The sequence below is a fragment of the Trachinotus anak genome, unplaced genomic scaffold (assembly GCF_046630095.1).
Source record: "Trachinotus anak isolate AG129_WGS33_773 ecotype Australia unplaced genomic scaffold, CSIRO_AGI_Tana_v1 ptg000008l, whole genome shotgun sequence".
Lineage (NCBI taxonomy): Eukaryota > Metazoa > Chordata > Actinopteri > Carangiformes > Carangidae > Trachinotus > Trachinotus anak.
The window spans coordinates 5,786,242-5,805,811 of NW_027273859.1; the positions used below are offsets into that span (position 1 = coordinate 5,786,242).

The window sequence follows — 19,570 nt, forward strand, 5'->3', positions numbered from 1 at the left end:
CTCTCTCCCCTCCTCCAGCCATCTCCATCTATCCACAAAGAGTATTTATTGATTCAGAGATGCTCGATCCAGTGACTTTGGAGAGGGAGGCTGAAGATGCACTGCGATTACCAGCTGAGTGGATGGATATTGATTAGGAGGTGGTCAACGGACATGACTGGGCTCTCAGTGTGTATTGACTAGCTTGGTTACCGGTGGGAAATCTGGCAACAAATGACAGGTCAGCTCTAATAATTCAGGCAGAACAAAAGAATTAAGGTTTTAGATTATGTTAAACAGTCAGCCCCTTCTTTGGAAAATCATTTAATTGTAAGAAAACAGGGTGGTTAGGCAAGTATGACAGTGTGATGAACGCATCACTTATCTCCCTTTAATCTCAGTTCACTCAAATAAACACACAGTGTCCCATGTGATCAATTTGAAATCTCATGAAGCATTGTCTTGTGTCTCCTCAGAGACTGAAGGTTGGATGGGTAGAGCAGCACTGAGCCGCCGGCCCCGGGTCCTCCTGCGGGCCTCTTTACTGTTGTCAGGGGAGGTCTGAGGCAGCCAGGCAAGACCTGCACTGTTGTTGCCGTTGACTGTGTTGCTCTGGTTCCTCAGGCTGCGGCGTACAGAGCGCTGCCCTCTAGTGGTGACAGGTTTGAACACATCTTCAAAATTAAAGTCAGCTTGCCAGGGGGCCAGGTCCAAATTAGCTACTCCCTCCTGTCCCCGGCTGTCAGAGCTCAACCTGCTGTTGTTTTCATGATGGCTTGCTGCTTGGTCTCCCTGTCCTTTGTCCTCCACGTCATGGTTCTTTTGGTGCTCCTCCACCTGGTGCCACTGCTCCTGGAGGGCTGGGCTGTTTGCAGAGCTCCTCCTGCCCTGCTTGGCTTTTCTTTGTGCTAGCTCTACAGGCAGATTCAAAGTGTAGTTGAGTTCTTCACCTGAAGGTGGACAGGCATTTAGACCAGCATGACATTCTGATTTCCTGTCTGAGTCTGTGCTGGGCGTGTTGGCAGAAATCTGGGCACTAAGTCCAATGTCAACTCCTCCCTGTTCTGGTACAGTGTGGTTCAGTGGGGCTTCATTTGATGCCTCAAGGTTTGTAGTGGTTTGGTCTTCACAGTGCTCGTTGATCTTCCTGTCAGTCTGGTCCTGGGGCTCCTCACTGAGCAGGTCAGGAACACTGACCTTCCTTTTCAGCCTTCTCCCTCTGACCCTCTGCCCTAACAGCCTCCTGCCGTTCCCTGTGGTGCTTGTTGTACTGGAGCTGAGAGGTGTGACTGAATCTTCTACAGGATGTTCCAAGGCGTGTGTCACAGTGAGGTCACCTGTTGCTCCAGTATTGTTAACCATCTCAGGGTTCAGGTGGGTGTCTGGATTTGGAGCTGTCGGGAGAAAGGAGAGACATATTGACGACCATAGATTTTGAAGTGTTCTAAGTTATGGAAAACTGTATATAGGAGAAGAAATACAGGGATTACAACGTTTTTTCTACCCAACAGTAAAGAAACTAAATCCATAACTATCTATTGCTTCTAACGCTCGAAGACAAAGTTAATTATTGCCTTCATGTCCTGTGCAGCTTGTGGAGGGAGTCTGCTGTGCTGCTGGAGACTGACTGGTGAAGGACAGCCGCTCGGTGATGGGACTCAGGTTGGGGTTCTTGGAGGCGTATTCCCGAGAGCCATACAGGGACCGGTCCACGTCCCTGTTCCACCGGCGTGTTGTTGTGGAGCTCATCTGTGGAAACAATCTGCATCATGAGCAGGTCTCTACTCTTTCTACTGAAAATGTTTTATTAGCTGGCGAGTATCCACTTATATGTTGTGGAGTGACTAGTATTTATTCTACATCTAATCAACAATAGACTGGTTATCAGTGAATGTTATTATACTGAATCGATTCTTATCGTCCTCAACAAGTGAGTGAACATGATGTTATTTTTTAGTGAGAGTTTTGGTGGGTCATTGTGAAGGCGATGAATAAAAAATATATCACATTAACTTAATTAATGTTAATTAATACTGTGCACTAAAATCAAAACACAACATACAAATGAAAACAATTATTACAAATAATCACTCCAATATTTTATTTTAGGGAATTGGGAACTAGGCTGACTTTAATTTTGCACAGGCTACTGGGAATATTCTCCTTTTTGGTTTGTCCTCTAATAATTAGTCTCATCTGAATGACACCTTTGCTTTAATAATATTCATCATCTCTGCAACCAAACCTGAGTTGTTTGGTTAATCTGATGGATATGAATCCATTTACTGACTGATTCACAGCCTTGCTGGAGAGCCTGTATGTACGAAGAAAAAAAAACTACAAAGCCGTTCGAAGAACCAGACACTACAAGCTCAGTAAATTGACTGTTGTAATGTGAGACACAGTCAAGATAGCTACAGCTACCCAGGCTGCAGACTGCCTTCAAATAGCTGGTTCGATGCACTGGGGAATGTACTGTCAGCTACAAGTACAACATATTTATTTTGTCTGAATGGGATTAAACCTAAGTCTGGTGATACTCTACGTTTTTTTATTGTCAACAAATCCCATAAAAACACTAAAACCAGCAGTGAACCAAATGTTGTGTGCGTATCCAAAATCTGATTCATCTTATTAGTCTGTTGTTGTTGAAAGTCTATTAAACACATCAGTGAGCCACACAATTATAGTGGGCCACATGTTCCTTCATTATGATGAAACTACAGCACTCATGTTCATTATAATGAACATAGGTACTGTAGTCTGAGTTGATCCTACATGCTCCATTGTGGAGCTCTAAATACTCACTAGTTCCCCAAACCAACCACCGAAAAAACATTTCCTTCTGTCAGAGTTAATGTTTGGAGAAACTACAATACAATAAAGTTTATGTTTGTGGCTTTTTTTGAAAGCTAACATCTTCTGTAAGAATGAATGGCTCAGCCCTGAGAGACACTGAATTAGTTGACAAAAATACTGAATACAAAACTACCTTATCCTTCAACATGACTACAAGGGTCACAATAAAACAGTAAAAAAGACACTTAACTTTTCTGCCTTGTTCTATTGTCTGACAGCAGCGCAGGCTGAACTTTATGATTTACTTTAATATTTCATAATTCAATTCCCATTATGATCATATGGTAAGAATGATAAATCTGTGATGGTGGTGTAGGAATCTATAAATGCACACTAGAGTTCTAGAGTGTGATTGTCCTATTGTTACCCCGTCAAATTGCCAATAGGCGATATGATTGGCTGTGTGGGGATGATCATACATTTCCCTATGAGAGAGAGTGAGTGAGAAAGAGCGAGTGTACCAAATTGACATCACATATAAAGCATCAGAACATTCACAATCACTCACAATCAGCAAGGGGGGTTGTGTAGAAACAGCTGTTTATCTCTCACTCTTCAAACTTCTATTTACAACCTTAAAAAGCAGCATGTGAATAAACTGAACTAAGTGACAAGTTCATCCATCTCCTCTGCTCTGTTTAATCACAGCGTGGCACCTGCAAACAACAAGCAGCGCTGCAGTGACAATCAGCTGGTCACAGTGTTGTGTGTTCGCACGTTGGTGTTGTAAGCATTGGTTATATATATGAAATTATGGCAGGGAAAATAACTTAATATTACAAGTAATGACAATAATAAGTCCATACATTATTGGGAAAACAAGCCAGATGTCATCTTGATATCAGCAAAGGCAGAAGCAATCAGCGATCGCTCTGATGATTGTCGATCACAGAGATCATTGTTTATCTGCAAAGCCCTAACGCACACACACAGATCCTGCCCTGAAATCAGCTGAAGTAAGTTGTTGTCACATTGTGCAGCCAACTACCTCCCAGACAGACAGGTCTGCAGATCCCTCGGTGAAACTATGTAAAGAGAAATCAAACGAGCAGACCCCACCAACTCACCTTCATCTTCCCGGAGGCCGACTTGGCAGCAGAGCGTGTCGACCTCTTAGCAGGTTCACTCTCCTCTGGTTGCTGGGGGAGCAAAGAGTTGGCATGAGGATGTGTTATACAAAGAATGTCTGTGCCACACTCTCACGCATAAAGTGGATATCCTCTGATTTTATTAAGTCCAGAATTAAACAGTAGATTAGATGGGAACATGTTATGACCCCTGAATTATTAAGAAAGACAATCTTGTCTGGTAAATGGAGATCACTGCAAGTTAGATCAAGCTGAGAGGAATTTGAGGTAAGAACAAACCTTTCTCTTCCGACTGCTGGAGCAAGCGGGAGCCTCACTGGTAGATTCACGCTCTGGTTCTGGCTGCTAAGACAGAAATTTTGAAGTTTTTGGCGCATAAAATATTTCACAGTATGTGGTTCTATAGCAAATATAAATAATTACTGATAATTATTAATTGGAAATATTAACAGATGGTAACAGCATAAATGTGAAGCTGTGTGTTGCTAAAAATATATCTTATATGACCAGAATGACCTAAGCATGAAAGTAGATAAAAAAAAAAAAAAAAAGATGGTGGCAGACCTTTTTCCTTCGGTTGCTGGATCTGACTGGAGCTGGAACTTCAGCACCTACTTCAGGTTGCTTCACCTTCTCTGGCAATGAGACAGGCTCATCCAGGACGTCCATCTTGGTGGTGGTGCTGGGTTTAGTCTCAGACTCTGAGGACAAATCTACAGTATTACAGCTGAAATGTCAACTGTTTGTGACTTCAACTGTAGGTTATAATATTATTGATTCTGTGGTTTAGCATAAGCGGTACCCAACAGAAAACTAAACATAACTGAATTCAAAATGAGAAAAGCACTGTACTCTATTTGATACTTGCAAATTGTGGTTTAACATGTTTATCATTTTGACCTCCATGATACCAGTTTCTACACTTGCAGACTGGCTGTTGGCTTTTTTTCTTAGGCTGACCTCTAAACGAAAACCTGAGCTGCATGCTACAAAACTGAACATCATTTCTGATAAGTCTTATTGCTCAACACTCCTGGATTTGTCAGGAGACAGGACAAGACAGAGAAGAGGGGAATGAAGACAAAGTTAAGCGACAATAAAAGGAAAAAACATTATGATGGGAGTTCACCTGTTGCTGTCTGAGAAAGAGACTCCTCATGGAAAGCAGTGTTTAAATTCAATGGCTGGGAGTCCCACGCATATTCTGAAATTTTAACATGTGCAAAGAGGTGTTATCATACAGAGTTTAATTACATTTTACTGGAAACAATAAACTGTAACTTGCTGGGTGAAACTGTAATAACCAACCTGCATCACTTGTCATTGCAGAATCAATCTCCTCCATTGAGGGGAAAACAATCTGGGACCAGAAAATAAAGAAAAACAATGTTGCTCTGTAATGAATTTAACATGTACAAGCTAGACAAGATAGTGGTTCATTCTTTGGTTCTTCTCAGTGATGTATAATCATCAACAACACAACTTATAGATAGTGTATATTCAATTATAAGTATACAAAGAAAAAAGCCTGAGCCTTGGAAAAACAACTAAAAATAAAACAGAACTATGTGTCGGGACAATTTGTGCTGCCTGACTGTCCACGTTAGCTCAGTGTAACTTCAATACTAACTATTATGTATTTTTTGTTCAATCAAAAAAATGTTGGCTTCTTCTCTACCTTTCCAACCATCACCTCACTGTCGTCTCCCACAGGCTGCATTCTGCAGTGGCGAGGCATTGCAAGTGTAGGGGAGGCACCAAATGTAGTCGGGCTGCTGAGGTCTGGCTGTGCTTTTGGTGTCTGGGATTCGCTCCTCTGTGGTGTCTTGAGCACTGAGCGCAACTGTAAGCTCTGACCTGGTGTGGGAGCTCGGGCCGGTGTGCCCCCCTTCTGTAATGGGGTGCTGGGGGGCAGGTTCTTATCAAAGAACTCAGGAGAGAGCGGACCTCCAAACCGCACCCTCTTTTTCTTCTTAACTGCGGACATCCCAGAGTCATCCTCTCCTGCACAGAAAGGAAAATCTTCAATGAACTGAACCACTTATGCACATATACATGGGCACAAAGTACACAAAGGCCTCTACATTATAAGCTCTTCATATCGTAGACTTGGTTCTTGGTGTTTTATTAATACTTGGTAAAAGTGTGTCTGCGGGTTAAATCAAGAAAGTTCAGGTATTTTCATGCCAATTAGACAAGAAAATAGTAGAAGAGAGAGAAAACAATAATTGATTTACTGGAAGATATTTCAAATTACATACCAGAATTTTAGAACTCAAGTTATAACAGTCTAACAGTATTTTATTGACTTTTACATATTTTTTTTTAATTCACTTTTATTAAGGTACCAGTGTATTAGTGCAGGTAATTCACTGAAAAAGTATCAAAACAGAGCTGACCCCTTAAAAAAAAAAAAAAAAAAAGCTAGCTCGTGTTCAGTCATGTGCCTCTGTCCAAGTAATGTTAGCCTGTGATGACTCAAAGAGAAGCTGATGATGTGGATGACACGAGTGCAAACACTGAACCTCAGGCAACATCCACACTAAAACATTTTAGATTTAATACACATCACTGTATCACTGTACTGCTACATTTACGAGAGGTCAGTTCCAGTACTGTGGCTGATGGGATTCCCTGCTCAGTAACCAAGGTAACTTATGCTGCTGAACTAGCCTGCTTTGTAGTTGGCTAACTGTCAAGCTTAACGTAGCAGTGTTTCAATTAATTTCCAACGGCCGGAAACAGAATTGTAAAAGACATCAAGTGTCGTTTTTGTGCTCTTTTTAATCATGGCCGTGTTCAGAAACTACGGTTGTATTGCAAACCGGGCTTTTTCCAGTTAGCACAGATTTCGTTAGTGACTGTTGTTCACTACTCTGGAGTTTTCAAGCCCCTAAAACAGAGACTTTTGGAAACGCTGCTGGACACATTTTAGTTTGAAAACGCCACAGTTGCATATTATTCTGGATGGGCAAAAACATTAAAAAAAATTTAATTATTCAATATTTATTTGAGGTCATATTTCCCACCCCTACAGCATATAACATAACAACCACGTGTTTTATATCAAACTTTCCTAGAGCACTGTGTAAATAGACGATTTGGCCCAAATGCAGAGAACTTGAAGTCTGACTTTTGAAATTCCTCAAATCTTGTGAAAACATACATGTACTTACCGTATTTTCCGGACTATAAGGCACACTTAAAAGCCTTTAATTTTCTCAAAAAACGACAGTGCGCCTTATATGACTTCAAATTACATATCAAGCTTCATGGGGTGTGTGCATATGAAAAATGAGAATTCATTTTTGAGAATGGCTGCAACAACCTTCGCAGCTGTAAACTTTCGCTCAACGTTTTGGTGTCTCTAAGGTAATGGGTAGGTCCTTAGTAAGTCCTGCTGCAGAGCCTGGATACACAGCATCCAGTCTAGCCTCAAATACCAGATAAAAGTCCAGTTACTTTAGACTGACCACAGATGACAGTGTGTGTTTACCTGCGGGTTTCATCTCCAGCAGAGAAAGAACAGAGGGGATGCAGATGGGGGAGGCAGGGTGAGCTAGTGAAGCTACTGCAGGATCATCAGGTGGTGGCTGGCTGGGGCTTTGGAGTTCAAAGACACCATCCTATAAAGAGAGAATCAATGACATCCCTCATTCTGTTGGTGGACTGTAGTTTGAGGAGCTTCACAAAACAGGTTGTTTTGTGATATATATGTATCACAATATATATATATATATATATATATATATGTGTGTGTGTGTGTGTGTGTGTGTGTGTGTGTGTGTGTGTATGTATGTGTGTGTATGTATGTAGCAGAGGGAAAAAAAACTTAACTGAATCACTAGAGAACTTCACTAAATCTACTAACACATTTAGAAAATGGTGTTCTCTTCTGCTTCCATGACCACACATGTTGAGTACTTTCAGGCAAAACAGCTCTTGGTTAAGGGAAGAAACGATGACAGACACCTGCCTCACCTCCTGATGATCGCTTATTGTATGATCGCAGTTGAGACGCATCTCATTACTGCTTGGTGGCACACGTTTCAATCCAGAAAACTGTTAATGTTACAAATGTCACATCATGTCAGCTCACTTCGGCAGTTTTCTGCCTGGAATCTTACTGAATCTGGTTGTGGTGTCAAATACACTACAGCTCTTTCCTGGTTTTAGCTGTGAGGACACACTCCCAATTTTTGTGCGTACTAATTTGTGTGTGCGTGTGTGTCTGGATTAAGCCCAAACCTGTTGGTTCTTAGTGGGGGAAGAGGCCTGAAGTTCAAAGTCATCATGTAGGGCTGGGGAAATAAGCACAGCTTGGGCCTCTTCCACAGTCTCACTAGGTGGCAGCGGTCCTTGTGTCAAAACCTGTGTTACCTGTTTGTCATCCTCCTGTGGACATAATAAAATAATTGCTGCTGCTTTTATTCTGCTGCACTGCACCGCAACAGCAAGACCACTTCTCTCATGGGTACCGAAAATAATGAATTTACCAAATTGCTGTTTTAGTGCTTTGATATTACACTTTACAAAATACACGTAAAAGCTCAAAAAACAAACACAAAGAAGATGCAATAATAAATAAATAAACCTCAATTTGGTTTGTTTGAGAGTGCTTTTTTCTCTTTTAGATGCTTGTAGTTGAAAAGACCTGGTAGAACTGAATCTACCATTCATAGAGGAGTTAAAAATAATCAGAGGATTCAATGGAAGCCAAGTACAGAGAGGTAAAACCTTTTAGTTAAATTATTTACAGCAGTCAAGTAAGTACATGGTCAGAGTGAGTGTACCTCTTGCTCCTTCAAATTGAAGTGGAGGATCGGAGCGTTGGCCTCTCTAATCTGCACCTTGCAGCCTTCAAGGGGGCCCAGGCACCGCCTCTTTTTGGCTGTGGGTGTCGTCATTGGGGGTTGGTTCTCCTTTCCTCCATCAGTGCTGTTCCCATCTGAGAGGAAAAAAAAACATTTCAGACAGAAATGTTACATAAATATACAAAAACAAATGGGACTTGGAGACACCTCAGCTAAATAAAAATAAAATATCACACATCAAATAAACATAAAAGGAAGGAAAAAGGTCAAAACAAACTTGATCAAAGGAATGGAGATACAGTCTCATTTCAGCAACAAACAGCTCAAAAATTGGCTCATTTAGAAGGCTGACCAAGCTTAAAAGAAATGACTGTTGTCAGAGTCGGCCTAAACTGTGCTATGCATTAATCCACTGCTTTGAACGGTGCCTCCAGACATCATAAAGAAATCCTAGTGGCATAGATCCTCTCTGAGAGATGAAACTATTAAACTATTAATCCTGTGGCAATGAGGCGGCCTCACCAGACAGATGATCTCTTGTCTTGATGCATCCTCCAATGTTTCTGTCCTGCCTTGGCATCGGATCACAGACCTCACTCTCCTCCACATCCATCAGGCTCTGGAAGGAGGCCATCTTCTGCTTCAGTGTGGAAGCGACCCGGGGAAGGAAGGGGCTACTCCTGACAATCTGAGAGTTGAGCCAGCAAAAACAAACATATCTGCTCAGAGATGCAGCTTGACAAGTCATACGCTTATGAAATTACAGGAGTGGCATTAGTGAGCACATTTATCACACACACACACACACACACACACACACACACACACACACAATGCAGGAACATTAAGGTTTGCTAAGCTGTGCACCATCTAACACCTTCAGTATTTTCTGTCATTACCATTAACACAAGAGTAAAATAATTCTTCAAGTGAGATATGACTGAAAATGTATCCCTTCACTCTCAGACTCACCTCATGCAGATTTGAGGATTGGTTTTCACAGTGGAACAAAGTACAAAAAGTCCACACAAACTTCTTAAACCACTTCCGCAACATTATACCCTTCTTTGCTGTCCACGATAGGCTCACTATGCTCCAAATAGGCACAGCTCTGTCATCATCATATGGCTAAATGAAGATAAGACTGAGATCCTCCTCACTGGCCCAAAATATAAGAGAAATCTTGCTCTTGTTAATCTGGGACATCCAGCCTTGCAGACACAACCACAAGTAAGAAACCTTGGTGTCATTTTAGATTCAGATCTCTGTACAGCCCCATTTCAACTCTGTGACCAAAACACATTTTTATAATTTTTGCAACAATGCAAAGGTAAGACCTCTACTGAGACAGCAAGATGCTGAAAAGCTTGTTCACGCTTTTGTTTTTACTGTAATGCTCTGAATACTTGCCTCCCAAGAACAAAGAAGAACCACACTAAAATGAGAGAACATGTTACTCCTGTTCTACACATCCTACAGTGCCTCACTGTATATTATAGGCTTGATTTTTAAGTTCTCTCTTGTTCTGTGATATGAGAGGGGCAAGGCCATTCAGCACTTTAAAAACTAACTATCGTTCTGTGACCCTCCATGAACCCTAAGCTCCTCAGAAGCTGCATTTTTAACTATTCAACAAATACATGAACACAATGTCATTAAATATCAGACTTACTGAATCAGTTTTAAATGACTCAAAACATCTTTTTCACATAGCTTATAAGTACCAGCTTTCTGTGTTAATTTATCTAAACAACCTCAGGCTATTTTATAATAAAATTGACTGTTTTAATACCATTTTTTAAAGCACATGCACAAAACTTCTTCTTGTACATTTATGGTTCAACACAAGTGTTTGACATGTTTTTTTTCAATTGAACTGTAAAGTATTTTTGCTTCATTTTGCGCATGAAAGATGCTCTATAAATAAAGTCCATTCAAATGTACAACCTTGTTTTGATTTGTGTACTTGTGACATTTTTACAAATTAATTCCATTGGCTCAACCCTTTTAGTGCCCGCTTCCTGTCCTCTATTGGTCAGAAACATGCAATCTTCAGCAATGAGTGAGAAGACATATCTTTCAGAAGCTGTGTATTTAAAATCTGAACCCTATTGTTTTGTCACATTAGTTTCAGCAAAATTCATGTTGTCTGTGTTGACAGACGAAATTGGTAAACAAACCTAAAAGCATCAGAAAACATGACTCAGGCTCAGAGGTTGTCTATCCTTAGTCAGACTAAACAATGTTTAAAACAACTTAAGTAAACAGGGTCTTGGTTTGGAACACACCAAGAATGAGGAAGGGCAGCAGATATGGAAAGTGTCACAGGCTGTTATCATGATTTTTATACCACAGAGACTTGTTGCTATCAGAGCTGTTATTATGGAAACAAATAACTTGTAATAGTTAGCTCTCAAACCTACAGGGTGAGTCTTTGATAATTAAATATTTGGTAGGACATCACTTTAATAGCTTCTCTATAGGCTGTTATTTTGCATTTTCTTCCTATGTCAATGTATTCAACATGGCAGAAGAAACAAGGCTTGAAGCATTATTACACTTACACGTGGTTTGACCTTTGGTCAAGGCTTGTTTTGTGGAAGAAAATATATTTGTTTGTTCCTGTGTATTCCCTCACACTAGAATTTTAATTACAGAGATGCCAGGAAGGGCTCCGCTTCCTTGAAAGCAATGCACGTTTATTTCATAGAGTAATACTGACTATTCTATTGTATATATATTGTATAGTATAATAATCCTAACCTTCTACTTCAACAAGGATTGAATGAGTTAAAAATGACATTCAACTGAAGACACAGGCTGTTCTAAATCGGTCAGAACTTGAACAGTGTTTTTCTGATTATGTAATTCTGATGTCAGTCCATGTAAAGTCCATGGTCTAGCTCTACCTTGTATTGTTTGATATTGCTGACTCAGTTGTTTTCTTTGGATTTCCTTACATTAGTTTTCAATGTATGTCTAGATGTGGCTGTGCATGAGTGAGGTTGAGTAAGGCTCTGTGTGTGGTCTTTATAATAATATATTGTGTAGAACAGGGGCTAATTCAGCCACACATTCTACACATTCACATGTGAAAAATATCAATATATTATATTCACATGAGAAATTATAATTGTACAGGTTTGGTCACTTTCTAAGTTCTGACAAATTTAGAGCAGCTTGTGTGTTGAAGGAGAAATCTTCAGTTCAATTGAATTTTTATCTCATATCCTTGAAGTAGAAATATTAAAGTTAATACGACATATTATTCGGTAAAAAGAATGTGAGTTGTGGGCTGCCAAACTTCAATTTTCAGTGCCATGGCAATCCCCTGTACATAATATTACTTTATTTAACAGTCAGAGCAAGAGATCCATCATTTCTTTTTTTCTCTGTTCTTTTACAGCATTAGGCTGATGTTGATGCATAAAGCTAGTCCTGATATGTACACTCCCTGAGTGCGCTTCACAGACTCTAATCATGTCTGCACACAGCTCACTGCTGTGCCAGGATACAATACCAATAACCTTACATAAGCAACTGTGTGTTAGACCCGACAGACATGATATCCTCCCCTCTGGTCAGGATATGATAATTTTACTGAAGCTGATGTGGCAAACCAAAACATTTCAATGGGGGGCTTTGTTTACAGCAGATTACTCATTTTATAAATTATATGATTGCAGACAGAGAAGAAGCCAGTGCATGTTTCACAGTAAATATTTATTTAATAATTGTTAGGTCAAATAGGCTTTAAACACCTCAATATCTCACTGTGTGCCTATGCATAAATGAAGGGGATTGTGGAAGTGGATTCAAGGGGCTGATTCGATTTCAACTCATCTCTAATCACCCGGTGAGGCTGGAGGGAATAGGCCAGAGGAAGTTTGTTGAAAGCAAGTTCAGTGTAAGAGTGCACACATGTGAATATGTATGCATCAGAAATGTTGTGGCAGTGACCGTCCTTGTGTGTGTCTGACAGACAAAAACAGAAAGCATGCTGCACAGCCACATATCAGGAATAAGTCAGCTTCAGTAATGATCACACAGAGCTGACCAAAGGCCACACTAACCTGAACACTGCCTCACACTCTGAAGTAATGCGACAGGAGTGCAAGAATTGATCGACTGTATCCTGAGAAGCATCTCACCTCTGGAGTTTGGTGGGTCGGTGGAGCGTTCATTCTCTGTTGTGCCATGAAACGGATGAGGGAGTTTGTCTCTGGGGAGCCCCGGACACCAATGCTGGACCTCCGCCTTGCCTTTAATTGTGCTAGACGAGACTTATCTAGAACAAGACGGAGAAGAAAATGACTTCACTAACACTTAACTGTTGCAATATATGGTAAATATTAACATATTCTTGACTTTTTTGGTCTCTGATTTTATGAATCAGTGGTGCTGAAGAGTATCTGTTACTGTTTTGGTCACAATTGTGACTGCAGTAAGGTTTAATATGCTCACATTATAACCCTACAGTGTTTCTACAGCTTTTCTAATGACCTCTTCCAGTAGTGGCTTAGCACAGCAGAATCAATACAAAGCAAACAACTCTGTGTGAAATGGCTGTGATAGTCTATGCTGTTAAGCACCAATTCTCTCACCTTTGCGGTTTGATGATGCTGCTGGGGTAAAACTCTGGATGGAGATGCCAAACTGAGAAGGTGTGAGCTCGGAGAAATTCAGGGGGGCTGAGGTGCCATTTAACACAGCAGGAACGTCCTCTTCGGAAGAGGACAACATTTTCTCCTTCTGGTCTCCCTCATGGTTCACATCTATGGTAGCCATCTGCATAGACAGTTTGAGTATATCTTAATGGTAATAATAATAATAATAATAATAATGATCTTTGTTTATAGAGAATTTTTCTAATCCCATGTTACAAAGTACTTTACACAAAGCAGCAGAAGGAAGTTAAAAACAAGCAAAACAGAAATACAATTGAAATGTCTTAGTACTGCAGAGCAATTACCAAAGCAATGTCATCAACAAGAGGGCGATCAGTGAAAAAAAAAATCCATAAAACCATGGGTTGAGTAATCTGGACAATAAAAACAAAATCAAATACAAATTCACCAGTAAGAATTCACTAAACCCTACAAATCTATAAGGGGGAGACAAATTTGCCTTAGGAAGTTTAAAATTAAGTGAATAGGGAAAAGCTCTTCAGTAATAGTACGGTCTAGGAAGAAGAGGTCACTGATTCTGCTGACCAGATTTCCTCAGGAAGCTAGTAATAGTTACTAAAGATGGATGACAACAGAGGATTAGTCAGACACCTGTATTCCCACAAAATACTGTTCCTGTACGAATCAAGCTAGCAGCGAACAACATGTATCCAACATTTTGAATGAGCAAAACTTAATGCCAGAGTCCACAACGTTAGCTGGATGCTAATATAGTTAGCTTAACACCCTCGTTTATATAAGGACACCCCAAAAGTGAACCTAAAACTTCCCGCATGTGCTCGTATAAATGCATTTATTGAATATGCATAACGAACTGAATGTGTCGATAACAGTTTACAGCTACAGTAGACGACTGCCCGGGACGTTACAAATGTCGACTAGCCAAGAAAAACACAACCGAGGATAATTGTTGTTAAACGCTTGACTGTTCATATGGGACGTTAGCTCACAGCAGCAAGAGTGACAGCAAGTAAAACACTTACCTTGTAAATTTAAGGTAAATGATAGGGGGTTCTGCTGTTAAAATGTATATAGAAACACATACAAACTATAATATCATAAAAAGGCCATTCATATCTCAATACATGTCCCTACAGAATAAAAACGATAAAGAGGGTAGCAGCAGAGGGGGATTCAAATCACGCTCCACGACAGAGCCAGCGGCGGCGGCATACGGATCCCTCCGCGGAAAAACTCTGCTACACTCGTAAACACTTGTACAACTTCAAACCATGCTATGTATTCTGTAGTCTTTTTTATAAAGCAAAAATATTAATAACAAAGACGGACGTTGTTAAAAAAAAAAAAAAACGCCGATAATGACTGCGAAAATGTAACGAGCGACGGAACTAACTTCCGTATTTTAAAACTGACCGGAACTCGTTTAATATGAACTGGCCAATAGAAATACCAGACAGGATACCACGTGATTTCCCACAGTGAAAGCAGGATCGATAGATGAACAGTCTCCACCTACTACCTCTGAGCTGCAGACACCAGAAAGTGCTGTACAACCTGTGCACCTGCTCATAGATGCACCAGAACATTTTCTCACTGGAGTAAAACCGCAGAAATACTCAAGTTGTTTAGTCGTAGTAATAACAGCTAGTAGTAGTAGTAGTAGTAGTAGTACTACTACTAGTAGTAATAAAGGTAGTTAGCAGTAGTAATAATAGTGGTATAGGGATAATAATGAAAATGACACATGGCTCCATAGAATATATTACTATTCAGTATTATAAATGTATAGATAGTTTGTAGGTGTTTTCATATTTGTCTCACTATACAGGTTCATTCTGATTGTTTTTTAATGCGTTTATTTCACATAAGCTGCTGGAATATTTAGGGTCTCCACTCCTCAGCCTATTAAACTACCTATTTCCAGGTCCAGGGAAATGTGCCTCTAACTTGAGATCTGAATGGAAGAACAGAAATTGAACCTGATGTCGCTGACCCACAAGAAAACGATGTGTTTGCTCAGTCTCCCCTGTTTACCACACCAACCATCACCCATCAAAAAACCTTGACTCAGAAATAAATCAAAGTGTCAGGGAGGTAATGCATCTCTGTGAGGCCTCAGGCCTATACATAGTTAATGGTAGGCTCAGGGTGGACTCTTTTGGGAGATCCACATATTACTCAGCCCTTTGATCTAGTGTAGTACACTAAGCAATCACTGACACGGACCCCTCCACTATCAATACATCAGATCACAAAAAATAAATGTGTTCTTCATACTGTCAGGTCAAATGAGCGACACAGAAAGGAGCCAAGTAAACTGTATAAATGAAATCCTTCTTACAGATGGGCCCTAGACAATGGAGACAAATTCATCATGGCTTTAAAATCACCTGATCTGATGAATGATATATTAATATATGACAAACAAGGCCACTGATAATATCAATATGATATTTCATAAAACAGCTATTACAACTGGCCTTATTAAACAAAAACAGAAGCTTGATAAAAGAAAACATGTTGACAAATGGTTTGATCAGGAATGCAAGGTGATCAGAAAAGAAGAAAAGAGAAGAAATATCAAATGAAAAGCACAACCAACCAAACAACCCATCCTAAGAATCAGATAAAATAAAGTTTTAAATAAATATAAAAGTCTAATTAATTCAGATCACTATGTTGTAAAAGAAAAATTCCAAACATCATAAGAAATAATGAAAGGCAACCAAAGCCCCTTTGTTTCCCAGGTCCTTGGGCAGAACTAATCACATAGATTAAATCTCTTTGATCAAGAAAAAGCCTGTGGTCCAAGTTCAAAGCTCAAATGCAGAGTTGCTCAGTATTGTATTACAGTCAGGATATTTTTCTGACCACTGGTACAAAGGGCTCATTTCCCACATTTATAAGAGTGGGGGCAAATCCGACCTGAGTAACTTCTGTGGCATCTGTGTCAGCAGCTGCTGGTAAATTACTTTGTAGTGTTCTAAATAAAAGAACACTAGATTTCCTTGACCAACACTACACCCTGAGAAAAAATCTAATTTGCTTCCTTCCAAAACACCACACCACAGATCATGTATATGTCCTCCACACTTTAATTCACAAACATGTTGACCAAACAAAAAAATGAAGGATATGAAGGACCCTGTTACAGACTTCTACTATGTGGTATATGGGGCATAATATATGAATTCTTCAACCAGAGAAGAGGTTTTTTATCAGAGTTCTAACGTTATTCAATGTGTATATAAATTAACTTGCTGTTCAGCTGGATCAATGTGCTGCTCATTGCCTCTAACTCCTAGACAGAGAGGTGAAGCCTCTATTAATGTGACGACCTGGTTCTACTGTCTCATCCTAAACCAGAGCGACAGCAACAGCTGGACTTAGTAGAAAAACATCGCCACAACTGGGCCCTGATATGCAAATATGGAAACACCTCAGATGTCAGGAAAACAAATACTAGTTCATCATAAGTAATCAAATCATTGAACACAGTCTTAGCTACACCTACCTTGGTATAACCATAATAGCATCAGGAAGTTTCAACATGGCAGTGAATGCACCAAATGTAAGTGCAACTAAATTAAACTTTTATAATTTCCAAACTCCAATTAAAACCTGGCTCATAATATTTGATGGTGTTTTCCTGCCCATTATAGGATATGGTGGTGACGTCCAGGGTCCACTCAGTCATCACAGGTTCACCTGCTAGGATCAACACCCAACAGAATCTCTACATGCAGAATTATACAGATACATTTTACACGTACCCCAACAAATGCCTGTTGAGCAGAACCAGGCAGATACCCACTGACGATTAACATTCAAAAGAGAGCACTCACATTTTTAAGCACCTTAAACCCAGCCCCCCAGACACTCTCCATTCCAAAGCCCTCCAAACCCAAGAGCTGAGCCCAGAAAGAGTCCCCTATACCAGCACCGCTTTCCAAACACCCATCAGAGTAAACCCAGTTATAACACAATGTGGAGGAACCTATTGAAACACTGGAAAAAAGAAATTAAAAGCCCAAAGCAGATTTAAATGTTATCTGTCCCTAAACAGAGATTATAAATTAGCACAATATCTCTCAACTGTCAGAGACAGAATCCAGAGGCAGATCCTGACCAGGTGTCGTCTGAGTGACCAAACACTGGCAATCGAACAAGGACGACACAAAAAAATCATGGCAACCCAAAGAAAACAGAACATGTGGCCACAGCTGTACAGAGGAGACTGAGACAGATGCACTTCCTCCTGAAAGTCATTAGGGCTGAGCCAACAGCTGAATGGTTAGGGTGCATGCCACATGAGTGCAAATGTTCTTTGCAGGTGAGTTGCCGGTTCGACTCCTGACTGCCCTGACTCTTTCCTGCATCCCCTTGCTCTGCCCTTTTCCTATTAATCTCCACTGTCCTATCAAATAAAGGCACAAAAGCTCCAAAAATATCTTAGAAAATGTAAATCATTAAATGAAATAAGGGACATTTACTTTAACCAGATAACTTCTCTCATTCAAAATTCAGTGAGCTAAATGACATCTCAGAAGCACAGTAAAGATACTGCAAGGAGAAGGAGACAGGGCACATCCTGCTGTCCAGTATCAACCTGAGGCACAGTGAACGACCTAGACACATACATGGATAGATAGACAGAAAGATAGACAGAAAGATAGATAGATAGATAGATAGATAGATAGATAGATAGATAGATAGATAGATAGATAGATAGATAGATAGACAGAAAGATAGACAGAAAGATAGATAGATAGATAGATAGATAGATAGATAGATAGATAGACAGAAAGATAGACAGAAAGATAGATAGATAGATAGATAGATAGATAGATAGATAGATAGATAGACAGAAAGATAGACAGAAAGATAGATAGATAGATAGATAGATAGATAGATAGATAGATAGATAGATAGATAGATAGACAGAAAGATAGACAGAAAGATAGATAGATAGATAGATAGACAGATAGATAGATAGATAGATAGATAGATAGATAGATAGATAGATAGACAGAAAGATAGACAGAAAGATAGATAGATAGATAGATAGATAGATAGATAGATAGATAGATAGATAGACAGAAAGATAGACAGAAAGATAGATAGATAGATAGATAGACAGATAGATAGATAGATAGATAGATAGATAGATAGATAGACAGAAAGATAGACAGAAAGATAGATAGATAGATAGATAGATAGATAGATAGATAGATAGATAGATAGATCGAGAGATAGATAGATACAGAAAGATAGATAGATAGATAGACAGATAGACAGAAAGATAGATAGATAGATAGATAGATAGAGAGATAGATAGATAGACAGAAAGATAGACAGAAAGATAGATAGATAGATAGATAGATAGATAGATCGAGAGATAGATAGATAGATAGATAGATAGAGAGATAGATAGATAGACAGAAAGATAGATAGATAGATAGATAGATAGACAGAAAGATAGATAGATAGATAGATAGATAGATAGACAGAAAGATAGATAGATAGATAGATAGATAGATAGATAGATAGATAGATATATAGATAGATAGATAGATAGATAGATAAGTGTCCAGACTTTTGATAAACATCAGTTCCCCATCAATTTCAGTTGATGCAAACACTGATCCATAGTCCAGATGCATGTTAGGAAAAACCAAACAAAATGAATAATTTAAATAAAATAAAAAAAAGTATTTATTTTTTGCCAGCGATCCAGCTGGACTGGAACTTGATCCCTCGACTGTAGGGCCCCAGCTGCCCTTGACTGTCTTGAAACCAAACAGCTGGAGCTTGACTGCAAACGTCTCTCAGTCTGTTGGTTCATAGCTGACCTGATGTTCAAAGTGAAAACTCCCCCAATCTGTCAGCCAGACAGGTAGCTATCAGCATGTTCTTGTTGGAGGTTGTAGAGTGTGACAGACTGTTTTCAGCACACATAGCAGAGATATGGGTTTTGGGCCACAGCAGCTGGGAACCATTGAACTCTGTGTCCATTCACCTGCTTTTCTGTTGGATTTTTAATGATGAAGTTGTGGTAAATAAAAGAGGAGAAGCTTTGCTCTTCAGTTGGTTAAAAGCCAAGCAGCCATCAGCATGAAGCAAAATGAGTGGCACCTTAAGTAAAGCAACTAAAAATGTATTCACCCGTAAATACCACAAA

The 19,570-nt window shown here is 39.7% G+C and overlaps 1 protein-coding gene across 6 annotated transcripts; it reads right to left on the minus strand.

Annotated features, from left to right (window-relative positions):
- Positions 1-253: 253 nt before the first annotated feature.
- On the minus strand, positions 254-14,810 carry cdca2 (cell division cycle associated 2). 6 transcript variants are annotated; one of them, XM_071482080.1, is made up of 15 exons: positions 14,412-14,810; positions 13,345-13,528; positions 12,892-13,028; positions 9,263-9,428; positions 8,720-8,874; positions 8,175-8,321; positions 7,423-7,552; positions 5,605-5,930; positions 5,235-5,286; positions 5,056-5,130; positions 4,491-4,627; positions 4,206-4,268; positions 3,906-3,977; positions 1,554-1,728; positions 254-1,373 (listed from the first exon to the last, which is right to left on the minus strand). In XM_071482080.1, the coding sequence occupies exons 2-15, from the start codon at positions 13,526-13,528 to the stop codon at positions 427-429; spliced, it is 2,766 nt and encodes a 921-aa protein (XP_071338181.1). In that variant the 5' UTR covers positions 14,412-14,810; the 3' UTR covers positions 254-426. The 6 variants fall into 6 exon arrangements, with proteins under 6 accessions (XP_071338181.1, XP_071338180.1, XP_071338179.1 ...); XM_071482079.1 differs by having other exon boundaries at positions 4,206-4,271; positions 14,412-14,552; XM_071482078.1 differs by having other exon boundaries at positions 4,491-4,639; positions 14,412-14,552.
- Positions 14,811-19,570: the final 4,760 nt, after the last annotated feature.

Bases quoted from the DNA above. Each gene is read 5' to 3' on its own strand.
- cdca2 (XM_071482077.1), bottom strand. From the start codon at position 13,528: ATGGCTACCATAGATGTGAACCATGAGGGAGACCAGAAGGAGAAAATG. The intron at 5,931-7,422 runs GTAAACACACAC...CTTTCTGTGCAG, and splicing joins GCTGGAGATGAAACCCGCAG to GAGAGGATGACTCTGGGATG. The intron at 4,272-4,490 runs GTCTGCCACCAT...TTTCTGTCTTAG, and splicing joins CCAGCAACCGAAGGAAAAAG to CAGCCAGAACCAGAGCGTGA.